The following is a 13,237-nucleotide window of genomic DNA, read 5'->3' on the forward strand; positions in this document are numbered from 1 at the left end:
ATCGATTGCCGTTGTCAGATTTGCTCTACCATTTGAATTCCGCACAAGATAACCAATCTCCGACATATGCACTTAATAAGCACGTGAAAAGTACCCCCCAGACGACGCTAAAAATCAACGGCCTGGAACAACACGAGTTGGGACAATGCCCATTTGCCGCCTAAACGTTAATATATTACCCCAGACGCGCCAAACATGGGTATTCCTCAACCTCATCGGGTTTAATAGGCTTTTGGACAAGTCTCAAGTCGGATATACGGAAGGAATCTCCACAGCGGTTGGTAGTGGGCCATTCAGAATTTTTAAAGAGAAAATCAATCCACGACATCAAGACCAACTAAACTCGCTTTTCAGAATCCCGCTATCTTTCCTGGAACACGCTCTAAAACCCAGCCCTTGTTCGCACACCCACTTTCACGTTGCTGCTTAAACTTCGACCAAACATGTTGGGTCATTTGGTGAGCTGGTTATCAGACAAGGTGTGAAAGAAGAAAAAACGGCCTAACTGGGGAAAAAAAATTCTCCCACGGTCAAAAAGCCACCCCCGCTATTTCGAACCCCGGGGCGCCGTTATATCCCGGTCACGTGACCCGAAATAAACCCAAATAACCCCCGTCGATGCGCTCGAGTCGTCCAAGTCTAAAGTTTTTCAACCCACCGTTGAGCCCCGCTTCGCTACTTCGTCATCCCCACTCACCCCAAAACTTTACCTCGGCTCAACATGAAAATGTACAATGTGGTGTGACGGACAGACAAACAAATAGAAAACTAAACCACCAACGACCAACCTTGTGCCACCAGGCCAATCACGTGACGATAGGGCTTGTGGGCTGGTCGGTTACTGGCTGTCGTACTCTGTCAGGAACGATCCCAGGCACGTGCAGCAAACATGCATGATCTGCTCAACAAAAATTTAATGAAAAATGTAGGAATCTGCGTGGGGCAAAGAGGTCATGTGACCGAACCACAAGGTGACAAGGTGGGGGGGGGGGGCTGTGCATGGGGGTTTGGAGATAGATGCGACCGTTGAATCACGTGTACGACGATAATGAGAAGAGTCGGACTTTCGAATGGTCCCGAAATTTGGGTCGTATTAATAGATTGAGATTTAAAAGCGTCAACAGGCATCGAACTCGCTAGCATCAAGTGTCGAGTGTGGTAGTTGGATGAGTTTGATTCTCAAGTAAAATATCAGTAAATCACTGATCACTGATAGAACCGTTACTTGATGTTTCCCTCTGATCTGGTAAAATAATAAAATAAATAAATAAATAAATAAATAAATAAATAAATAAATAAATAAATAATAAATAAATAAAATAATAAATAAATAAATAAATAAAAAATAAATAATAAATAAATAAATAAATAATAAATATAAAAAATGGTAGAGGAGGAATAAGAAAAACAAGAGGAGGAAGAGGACAACGGCGAGCATGAGTCCGTGCGACCTACAAGTAGCAAGTTTGTATCGTCAACTCCAGTCTGATACGAAGATATTTTACCAAGACCGAGATACGGATCAACCCTGTTCTGCTCTCAAAGTCTTCATGGTGGAAAAAAGGCTTTATAGAAGATATCTGACCGAGGAATCGTCTACGGACAGGAGAAGTTCTGGGCCAGCACATGCTGGATGAACTTGAAGACATGAGTCACACTGAGGGATCTTGCCGGTGATTCCATTATCGAAACTGCGAAGAAGAAACATTGGACGCTCCTCTAAGCACATCTGAGGAAACCGGACAGCACGAACTGCGTAGCAGCCATCCACTTGGCAGACGTCGCAGCCATCATTCTTTTTTTTCTATAATTTCTTTTTTCCAAATTTTTAATTTACCAAATTTTCAATGTTTCAAATTCTCAATTTACCAAAAATTCAATGTTTCAATTTTTCTTTTTTGAGAAATTGTCATACTGGAATTTGATACATGCCATAGTAATAGCCCATGCTGCATACCGGCCTTCTCCGGCGTAGCAAAGGTCTTGTACGGAAGATCTAAGTATGAACAACGGTTCAAGATGGGCGGTATCCTGGACACTCATTCTTGTGGTGGTGGACAGCAACGAAACACCGTGGTAATCCTGACGGCAAGCTGAATGTGGGAGTTTTCAGAAAGCTATGGCTAAAATATGACAGTAATTAGCTAGCATAGAGCCGCCAAGTAACAGATTCTTTGGTTCGAAAAATAATCATTCTCCTTCGATGATTCAGACTAATATTCCAGAGTACAGGGAAGCTTGGGATGCTGAAGAAGACGACAATAACGATACCCATTTCTTACCAACCATTGTCAGAGGTAGTTTTATATTTACATGAGAAGAAAGCGGGTAATAGTCAGCTTCCAACAGCCCTAGATCACTTGTAGGACCAAAACCCATCGGGTTATGCGATGCAAGCGGTCTCAGAGGATCAACTGTACACTCAAGACCCCTTCGTAGTGCATTCCCGCCCATTGCCTCCCACCTCCAATGTCTAACTCTGTCGAATGTAACATCCTGTACTTCCTGTTTCGGAAAGGAATATCGTTTGAAGATGTCTGTACATGGAAGGAAGAAGCCTTGTCGGCCTCTGTATCGACACAGATATGTTCACTGTTTCTACTGCACGACTGGTTGCAGGCAGTCCAAACACTGCCATGCCCCTCTAAGACCGCAAGACATTCTTAGCTGTTATATCTGATCACTAACTCGAGAAATACCACTAACCCCATCTAAATACCGGAGACAGACGTATACTATATACATTACTAACACACCAGTAGTTAATTACCTTGAGTCAAACGGGCAAGGCGTTACTGTACTGTTCTTGGACGAGAGAGTCTGCTCTGAAGCGAGCAACACGTGCTGTCGATACAAACCCACAGAGGAGTCTCATTCCAAAACAGACAGAAAAAATATGTGACACAAGCAGGCCATGGGTCTCTTGAATGCTCATCTTCCTCTTCCACTTTTTGATTCTCCACACTCTTCCAGCCGTACATCAAACCTCTTTATTAGAGACGCGCTAGTGTCAAGACCTCCGAACCTATGGATTGGACATGTGTCTGGAAAAGGGGCGTATCTCGGGCCACAGTAACAGGAGAAGAATTCAAAGCACACCACTGGACTCTTCACGTGATGAATACTTCATTTCTTCTCTTTGATTCGTCACGTGACCACTTTTACCCCCTGTAGTACCGGCTTCCAGTTAACTTCGTCACATGACCAAAACACAAGAACACAAGAACATACCCCTCTTCAGGTATATAACCACGCGGGGGGCCGTCTTGAGACTCACTGTTACGCAAAAATATGTTTTCCGACCTGGGTTTCTCAATTTCTAAGGCGCCTTCTCTGGCAGCAAGGGCAGCCCTCATTCTGATGGCCATAGCAGTCTCGTTATCGGCCATTTACTTCTTTCAGCTCGTGGTAGTCGGAGGCGTGGGATGGTTAGTGGTTGGGTAGGATTTGGAGGTCAAGAAGTGGTGGAGGATTGGCACTGGCTGTTTTCTAATATTTATTTGTGGTTTGGTGTTAGTATGATGCGAGTCAAGTGAATGTCAAGTAGAAATCTAGGCTGAGGAGGTGTCGTAGTTAAGATACTAATTGAGATTAGTCAACTAAAAAGGCGTTAAATAAATTAAATACCAACAAACAAATGAATGTATATGCAGAAAAAAAACAAAACATCTTTCATCTTTACAAAAATCTATCTAAATAGGTGTGGACAAACGGCTATCGTTATAGCGGTCTAGGACACTAGCAGCATGCTAAAAACTCCACCACTTTGACCGTTTAAACCACTCCAACGCCAGCTTGAACCACCGGCAGCACATCAACACACCTGTCTCCTGCTGTCAATCAATTTACGTGCATAGTCCGGTTGAAATTGAGAACGCGGTTATGTGGCCTAGTTTGGGAGCAAATATAAATCTGAAAAAACCAGCAAGCACAAAAATGTCTTTATAAATACCTCTCCGAAGTCTTCCACCTCCCAAACAGCTCCTCTCATCGTTTCCCTTGCAGTCTCCGTATCCAAAAAATTGTGCATATTATGCATAAACATTTAGGTTGGGAAAATATATCTGAACTGTAATCTGGAAATATTTGGTGATTTAAGATCGAGTTTGGTCTTTACAAGAGCTCTTCTTGACAGAATTGTACCTTGTTTGGTATCACTGGAACGAAAATAATGTCTATATTCTTATGAACAACTCAGTATGTTTATAAAACCACATTTACAGCTTTTGTGTCGAAAATAATGTTTATTAAGCAGAAAGACATGCGATTCAGAATTTGACCATATCATTGTGTTCCTCTCGGTGTCAAAAATCTATCGATACCAACCAAACCCTAATCATACCTCAAAATAACTTAGTATCTCTGGGTCCTCCTGTTTCAGCACATTCTTGCTGCCACTTGGTCCCAACGAAACTTAACCTTAGCTTGCGTCGGCAATTTTTATTTAAGACGGGCTTGTCCCCAAATTTCGAGAGCACCGAAAGCATAAAAACACGTCACGTGATCTGAGATAACGAGATCACGAATCGGAAATTACGAGTGAAACGACCAAAAAAAACAAAAATCACATCGACACGAACTGTGCGACAGCTACACCACCAATTGCTAAACATTCTACGCATCACACAAGGACACAATGTCTGAAAAGCCTCGAGAAATCAAGACGCGTTTCCCAGTTGCGCGAATCAAGAAACTGATGCAGAGCGACGACGATATCGGCAAGGTGGCCCAAGCAACCCCCACTGCCGTGGCCAAGGCGCTGGAGCTGTTCATGATCTCATTGATCGAGGAGACGTGCAACCAGGCGCGGATGCGAAACTCGAAGCGAGTCAGTCCCAGTCACCTCAAGCAGGCCGTTTTGGAGACGGAGCAGTTTGACTTTCTGCAGGACATTGTCAGTAAACATCCCGACGCGGTCGCTCCGGCAACGGGTGAGGAGGAGCAGCCCAAGCGACGGGGAAGAAAGCCTGCCCAGGAGTAGGCGACTTTACCAGCTTGGCCTTGTACGCAGTGCCGGTTTGGAGAGTCCAGTACCAAGCTCAGTGCAGTGCTAAAGCCTGTGTGCTTCTGCCATTTGAAGCTAATGGTCAAGGCACAAGCATGGAGTATCGAACGATCAAGACCAAGTGGTCGTCTTGTGCTAACGAAACACTAATGAGGAGGATAGACGGTTGCATGTGTATTATAGATAATGAAGACTTTGTTTTGGATGTGGTTTGGAAGGTTTGAGCAGGTGATCCAATAAGTGGCGAAGGAGGGTATGACGAGTGCGCCATATTCTGGTATCGTACTGTTCCCATTTCTCCAAGACAACTTGAAAAAATGTGGATTCCGTAGAGCCATTCCGCATTGGTAAAGATGACAAAGGTGCTACGGGTGTTTGTTGTGAGTTGATGTAACTGGTGTATTGGCTCCGGGTATCAGCCTTGGTCCCTAGGGACGTCTGCTGCAGCTTGTAGGGAACGGAGTCTGACAGATGAGGAAACAAGAGCTCCTGAGTTTGTATTGGTGAATATCCCAACCTCCTTTTGTTAAGGAATGGCACTGATTCATGGGCATGTACATAGTTATATCCCCTCTACATGCACTGAGTCCAGCACATGGCGAGTTGATCATTTGGTTGATATACCAATAACTGGAATTTTTTTTGTATCAATCGAATCAGCTTGAAAATAGTAATTGAATGGTCTAACATAATTTACAATATGTCATAGTAACACTGCCGCAATGGAGTGCTGTCATTCGTATTGGTGCAACTATCGTGCGGCTCACAATTTTTTTTCGGCAGCCTTCAATGATGACCTCTACAACACTTTTTGGGCCAGAATTTTCGATTGGCAGACTGAAATTTCATCGACACAACTATGATCCGTTCAAAATCGCTTTCTCCAACACTTTTCCACCTCTAGTCAATCCATTCCATGCCAGCACTTGCACCTCTATCAGAGTTGTCGTGCATTATCGGTCCAATTTTGTGTGTATCGGCAGAGGTGTGTTCGTAACTGAGCAGAAGGAAGAAGCAGAAGGAAATGTGCATTGATACTCATCTACATTGTAGCTTACACATGTCTCACCATCTCCTTGTGTCTCAGAATAAGCGGCTGCTTGAGTTATCTGGCTGAACACGGGCAAACGAAGGCAAACCACTTCTGGTTTAGAGGCAGTAGTCTATGTGGAGATCGTCACAGCGACTTAATTATTTCGTGGAGTTTACCATGGGCCGAGGTTGCTAGTATCCGCACTGTGCTCTTCGAAACGAGGGCTTCTGTAATGCGATTTTGAAAAAACACGGCGAACCAAACCAAGAGGCTCTGATGCGCCATTTTCGAAAACCGCCGCCGTCGTTAGTATTAAATTACTGCGAGGGCAACACCCTGTCTCAGTCTGATCACACGTTTCAACGTTTCTCTTGTTTACAGTGAAATGCGCTGTAAACTTCTGCAAAGACGCTAAAAACCATATACAGTATGTACACTAGCGGCTAGGAGGAATACGGAGGAGCTCTTGGAAAGACTCAAATTTGAGACTATTTTGAAAAACAAGTAGACGGATATATTCCCCGCCCCGAGAAGATGGCCAAAACATACTCAATTACGGTCTTTGGTCCAGATTTCTGAGACTAACTCCCCCATCGCCAAGACGTTCCCTGCATCACCTCCACCTAACGAAAAAAAGTAAGCTTTTGTTACAGCGTATAACGTATAAGCCTGGAAGGAGGTCAAAGTGTGTTTCCAGCCACCGTCTGCACGTGGGCTTTTTTGAGCTTTTAACCGGCGTCAAGCTTGCTGAAACTAGACAATTCCACACTTGCCGCTCTTGCAGATTTTATGGCATTTTTTCCACATTTTTCCGCTAACGCCTTGCCCCTCAATTGTATAACTCCGACGTTACATCATGCGGCTGGGCGAAATGGCTTTATCTGTGCAGTCTTTGCTTTTTGAGCAGCCAGACAACGGCCAAACATCGGGTTCAACACGGCTCTTGGTGAGCCCTTCCTTCCCAAAAAAAGCCTCAAGAGGCCCGTAACCAGTGTACACAGCAATTTCCGTTGTCACACAATCATTTCTCTCCCCCCCATTACATGTACTTGGCCGACTCCAGTACCCCTCCCCATAAACGGCTCACCACATGAATGGATAAAAGCATGTTCTTATTTACCACTCTCTTGTGCCACCACTTTTTTTTCTGCCCATCACGAGACTTGCTCAAAGTCATTTTGCGGGAAATGCACTTTAGAGTTGATTTGAGGGAATCAAAAGAGTCCTACAAAGGGCGGTCACGTGCCCCGAAACTGCGGGGGTTGCTGTCCAGGCCATGTGACGTCTCCACCATGCGCAAATACCTCACATGGTCACCGCGTATATGATAAAAGTCAATAGATTCGCCGCAGCGGTTTTTAATTTCGGCTCAATCGTCGACGCAGCTTTAAACCCTATACAAAGCTTGGTGCCTTGAGAGAATTCGAGCGAAGCACAAGTGTACAAAGAAAAGGGATATTTGGAATTTGACAGGACGGACGTTCTAACACGATCCAGACAATTCGATTGCCGTTTTCAGATTTCAAAAAGAGCCAAAAACCAGCAAGTTAGACCCCCTCTAACACCCCCCTAAGGCTACTCTGCTCATGCGGCACCAAAATGTGGTGTTTGGGTACCGCCAAAAGAAATCAAAAGGCGAGAAAAGCCAGAAAAAAAGAACGGAGACGGAATATATCCAGTCACAAAAGGCAGGAATGGGGTTTTCCGAAGCCCCAGCGAAAAAGCAACTCGTATTCCGACCGCTTCCCCAATTCGGAGATGACCATTGACATTATCGTAGCTATAATGGGGACTGAGTTAAGGTGGTTTTATGCGGGATTTTCGGGACATGGCATTTGCAAGGCGACAAGTGCTCGGATTCGCACCGGAGTTGGTTCAATCGATAGTCCCGGAGACCCACATTCTAATCCGAGACTCAACCCACTAAATACCCGCTGCGTCGCCCTCCCCACTGCTCCCATGTTATCTCCATCATCCGGACTTTAACTCTAACTCTAGAGGGATATAACCGTCGACGATACTAAAGGCCCGTTATCCGTCAGTTGAACCCCAGCCGTGGCAAAAGTGAGTATGTTGAGGAGCGTGCTGTGTGTGGCACGAAAAGACATGGAATAGGACACAAAAACGGCAACATGGCCACAGACAATGCAGTTATGCGACGCGCGACAAAGACAGATCTGACTTGGGTCCTACAAGATGGGATTAGTGGTGGGCTGGTATGGAGTGAGAGGGAAGAATGACACAGGCGGACAAGTGGCAAGAGGAGGTGCGGCAGACTCGAATGGCTGCCGTGTGGCTACAGCTTGAGATTTCGTGTGGAGGTGGAGTGAATGCTAGGTATGGTTGTCACTCTGCACGAGCTGATACTGTGAAGAACATTATGATACTTACTCTTACCCTGTGCCACCGGTCATATCACTTATCACCTATTATTCTCTCACTACTTCTCCCCACTCTCACCATTAGACCACACTAATGCCCTCTCCTGCACGCTAATGTCATGCTGTAGTGTGTGATTATGTCAGGGACCAGACTATGCGCTTGGCAAGTTGACGCAGTTGACCGGAAGGCAGGTAGGCACTCTACTATTCTTGTGGAAATGACGAGCTTTCCGCCACAACGAAAGTGCTTGATCTGGAAGTCATATCATTGCACTTTCCACATTCTTCCTCAAGCAGGTGTTCTGGCTACAATGATGTGATGCCAGTTTGCGTCTACGAACAGGCTTGTTCATTGAGTCAGTCAGAGACCAGTTGTCTTGCTAATGTTATAGTAGTCTGATGTTACAGTAGTCTTCTGTGTGTTGTCCGCTTGGTACGATGGCACTTCCCCGTACTGTACTAACCCAGTGATTCCCACATCCGAACTCGACCATTCCGTCGACCACCAAATCTCCACCGAGTACCGCGCTAATGGCGATCACAACCCCCATTTCAATGAACATAAAGACCACCACCACCCCGAAGGGGCAGAGCAAGGGTTCACCGGGAACCTCGAGCTGCGTTCGGACGAAGACGTCGAATCGGACTCAACCATGAGCGACATTGAGAGCGAGGAGGAGCTGGAGGACGACGAGTTTGTCGACCATGCCGAGGAGGTGCTGGACCGTCAGAAGCATCATGAGGACATTATTGGTGGGGTGCACCAGATTCACCATCACCACCACCATCACTACCATCGACACAAGCCCGAGGGGAATGAAGGTCGAGGGCGCGAAAGTCTGTCTCCGGCACGATCCACCATGTCTATGGGTGGAAGCATGCCGGACGGTGAACAATTGTCTCCGAAAGCAAGTGCTATTGCGGGGATTGTGAGATCGGACACCACCGATTCTCGCCGAGAAGACTCACCCGACATGCTCACCCACAAGTCCAAACACAAGACGTTCACGTTTGGCATGCCCTTCTCCAACCCTCTGGCTAATAAGGAGTCCAAGAAGGGCAAGAAGGAGAAGAAGGAGAAGAAGGAGAAGAAGGAGAAGATCAAGCGAGCCGCAACGTTTGGCTCTGTCTTCAACAAGGAGGAGGACGAGGCTGAGTTGGCCAAGATGGACTCTGCCACCCAGGCCGAGCATGAATCTGTTGCCCAGATCAGACAGAAGCTCAACCGCAACCTGTCCATCACCACCGAGGAAGAAGACAAGTTGTTCGGCAACAAGCACGATCTACAAAGTGTGCGTGTCAACAAGATTGTCAGCAACGCGACTATGCCAACTGTTTTGGACTCCATGAAGATTGGAAACAAACAGAAGCTGTCCAAACACGACGCTTTCAACGCTCTGGAAGGTGACTTTGTTATTCTCGGTGGATACCGAGGCTCAGTACTTCGAGATGCCAAGTCCAAGCGTAGGGTGTGGATCCCCATCAAAGTGGGTTTCAATCTGCGAAAGATTGATCTTACTGTTGACACTTCGGACGATTCAGAGACCAACATGGAGAAGAAGATCTACCCCGATGGCATGCTGACTCACATTGGACCGATTGATCTGAGTAAGCGTCTGATACAGAAGATTTCATACAACCCCAAATGTCGCATTAGAGACTTTGGATACGACTGGCGTTTGGACTGCGGGCTCAACTCCAAGAAGCTCATTGAGTTCCTTGAGAAAATTTACGCTGAAAACGGAAACAAGAAGATCACCGTCATGGCCCACTCCATGGGTGGTCTCGTCACCCACAAGGCAATGCTCATGCGTCCAGATCTGTTCAAGGGCGTACTTTATCTCGGCTCCCCCTCCGAGTGCCCGGCTATCATTGGACCTATCAAAAACGGAGATGCCGTGTTGTTGTCTTCCAAGGTGCTTACTGCCCAGATCAATTTCCTGATGCGATCTTCATTCATCTTCCTGCCTGAAGACAAGCAGCTATTTGTGGACAAGAACACCGGCCAGCGAATCGACATTGACTTCTATGACCCCGAGCAATGGAAGAAGTACGCTTTGTCCCCCTGTGTCTCCGAGGAGCACCGACAACGATGCCTGCAGAAGAAGCGACGAGGAACCGAGTTGTCAAAGCTCAAGCCTTCCAATCTGAGTGAACACGAACACCACCATCATCACCATGGCGTCGGAGAGAAGCTGCACAAGCTTGCTAGTGTGATTGCTCACCCCCGAGAACACAAGGATCACTACGAGAACATGCATCCCGAGGCCACTGCCTCTGGAGCTGATGCTATGGCTGTCGCTACTGGCCATTCAGGTCTCGTTACTATGGGTTCTTCCACCGGTAACAACGATGCCAACATCCCCACTATTGATTACGATGACGCCTGCAACTACCTGGAGCGAACTCTCAAGCGAACCAAGGAACTCAGAGCTTCCTTCTGGTATGATGAGAAGCGAAAGGACGAGTATCCCCCCCTTGCCTGCGTGATTGGAACCACTGTACCCACTCTCAAGGCCTGCAGAGTCGACGGCTTTGAAGGCATCTACAAGGGCGACTTTTCCGACTTTGTGCTAGGATCAGGCGACGGTGTGGTCTACTCCAAGTGGAACATGCCCGAGCCGTTTGGTTTCAAGGTCGTGGCCAAGGTCAAGACCAATCGGGGTCACGTGGGTCTTATGACCGACCACGTTGCTGTGGCTAAGGCTCTGATAGCTCTGCAGGAGGCTGCTGAGAAGCGAGAGAAGGGCGAGCCTTACCTGCCCGACATCACCCCTGTCCACTCCATCCCCGTGACAGACGATGACTCTGGAGCAAGTACTCCTGTCCATTCACAGCCCGTCAGCGCCCAGAATAGCCCGGCTCCCGGCCATCCTCCCCAGTTCAGCTCGCCGCTGAAGTATTCGGCATGATACAGGGACACATTCGTTGATAGATCAGTTTTGTAATAGTAATATATATATTAGATGTGACAGGCGTAATCAGCACATATATATATATATGAAATGCAGTTGTCGTATGGTTGCAGCATGTAGAAAAAGCAAGTTGGTCTACAATCCACTCGGAATCTCCGGCAACTCGTTCACTCTACCCCCTCAACTTCCGAATCAACCCAGCAAGACGAGAAATCAACAACATGGCCTCCTGGTCTCCTGCCATGACATGCACATCGCCAATAATATGTCTCGTCTTCCGATCAATAACTCCTCGTGATTTGAGAATCTTCAACAGCGGATTCATCAGCTCAGTACCACACGCCATACCAATCATCTCCTGTAATAAAGAATAATGGCCCCCAAAGTGGGCATGGAGGGCATCCACAGGTGTGTCTCGAGCCATGTTTTCCATGGAACCGATAGCCGAAATCGGAGGCTGCAAGTATGGTTTAGACATGTCACCATCCGGATGGTCCTCCTTGGGAAACGGCTTACGGTCAAAATACCGTTGTCGGATGAAATCATTGTACTCTTGGAACTTGCTTGACACGGGGCCGGGTCCAGTGACAATTTCCTCCATGTCTCGAGACTCATTATTGGCACCCCACCAGATTTGCTGGGTGATAATGGTGTTGAAAAGCTTCATCAACGAGTGCAAAAGAGCCATCCGAGATACTCGCTTTCGAGTAGAAGAAGGTCCCTCATTCTTGTTGAGATCAAAGAAACCGGCCACCAGATCCAACTCACAGTGAGGAGCAGTAGAGTCCATCCAGTGCTCAACAGTGAGGAAGTCAACGAATGAAACACGAGTGGGGTGACGTGATAGGTTGTAAAGGCGCACGATATTCTCTTGGGTGGCGTCTGGTCGGTCGTCTCCGGACACTATGGTATATGTTGCAATGAGCTTTGAGTGGGAGATGTAGAAAGACGTCGATTTGATCTCTGAGGGTTCTGGGTCTCGCTCGTCACAAAGCACAAAAAACTTTCTCCAAGCCTTTTGCACAGCATTCGGCTCGATTCCTGTCTGAGCAGATATCGTGTGTTTCTCCTTGTCGGACAGATCGTCCTGAGGTGGATCGTTAGATAAGACGTGAGCCTCCATGTGATTGGTATCAGAATCATTCTTGTCACATGGCTCATCACGTGACCCATTAGTTTCCTCCTCCTTGACATTTGTTCTCGTAATGACGTCATTGTCGCATCCAGTCCAGCCCTCACATACCCATTGGGGGGAATACTTCAAGGGGGCAGGGATCTTGATCTTGATAAGCACGTGACTCCATTGGTGCTTGCGAAGTACAACACAGTATTGGCACAGATCCACGTCCACGCATTCGCTGCAATGATACCTGGTTCCCACTATTGGAGACGTCCCACATCCGTCACAAGTGATGCCTCGGTGCACAACGCCAATGTTCTTGGAGCATGTTTCTGCCAGGTGGTACAGAAGCCCAAGAATCTCAGAGTTGTTCGAGGGATGCGGCTGTTTGAATAGATCAGCTAATGACGTCGATATGTCTGCCGTAGACAGAGGTCGAGTGAATGGTCTGTCCATGTGTGTATGTGGTTTGATGCGATGCGGTTGTAGTTGTTGGTATGTACGTGTGATGGGTTTTGTATTGCGTGAGATTGTGATGTGTTTGTGTAATGTGCTGCGATTGTGTTTAATGAGTTGAATGCATCGGTGTAACAGCAGAATGAATCAATGGATGTTGCAATATGGAGAGTTCTAGCGGGAGTTGATGTGAGAGGTGATGCAGTCTAATCATAACTTACAGTACGGTATATACTGTTTGGAGTGTAGTTTAGAAGAAGTTCATGGGAAGATAAGAGGGAGAGAAAGGTGACCGGGGCTAGAAGCGATCTAGTAAAAGAAATATCT

General features: G+C 46.8%; 3 protein-coding genes across 3 annotated transcripts; 2 read left to right on the top strand and 1 right to left on the bottom strand.

Annotated features, from left to right (window-relative positions):
- Window positions 1-4,636: 4,636 nt before the first annotated feature.
- On the top strand, window positions 4,637-4,981 carry YALI1_E09972g (uncharacterized protein; the record flags this gene model as incomplete). Its single annotated transcript, XM_503687.3, has 1 exon — window positions 4,637-4,981. One exon carries the CDS (start codon window positions 4,637-4,639, stop codon window positions 4,979-4,981), a length of 345 nt encoding a protein of 114 aa, XP_503687.1.
- Window positions 4,982-8,738: 3,757 nt separating this feature from the next.
- YALI1_E10013g (uncharacterized protein) lies at window positions 8,739-11,331 on the top strand (the record flags this gene model as incomplete). The annotated part of the gene is made up of 2 exons (XM_503688.3): window positions 8,739-8,775; window positions 8,888-11,331. The coding sequence occupies 2 exons, from the start codon at window positions 8,739-8,741 to the stop codon at window positions 11,329-11,331; spliced, it is 2,481 nt and encodes an 826-aa protein (XP_503688.3).
- Window positions 11,332-11,506: 175 nt separating this feature from the next.
- On the bottom strand, window positions 11,507-12,910 carry YALI1_E10055g (uncharacterized protein; the record flags this gene model as incomplete). Its single annotated transcript, XM_503689.3, has 1 exon — window positions 11,507-12,910. The coding sequence occupies one exon, from the start codon at window positions 12,908-12,910 to the stop codon at window positions 11,507-11,509; it is 1,404 nt and encodes a 467-aa protein (XP_503689.2).
- Window positions 12,911-13,237: the final 327 nt, after the last annotated feature.

The sequence above is a fragment of the Yarrowia lipolytica genome, chromosome 1E, assembly GCF_001761485.1.
Source record: "Yarrowia lipolytica chromosome 1E, complete sequence".
Lineage (NCBI taxonomy): Eukaryota > Fungi > Ascomycota > Dipodascomycetes > Dipodascales > Yarrowia > Yarrowia lipolytica.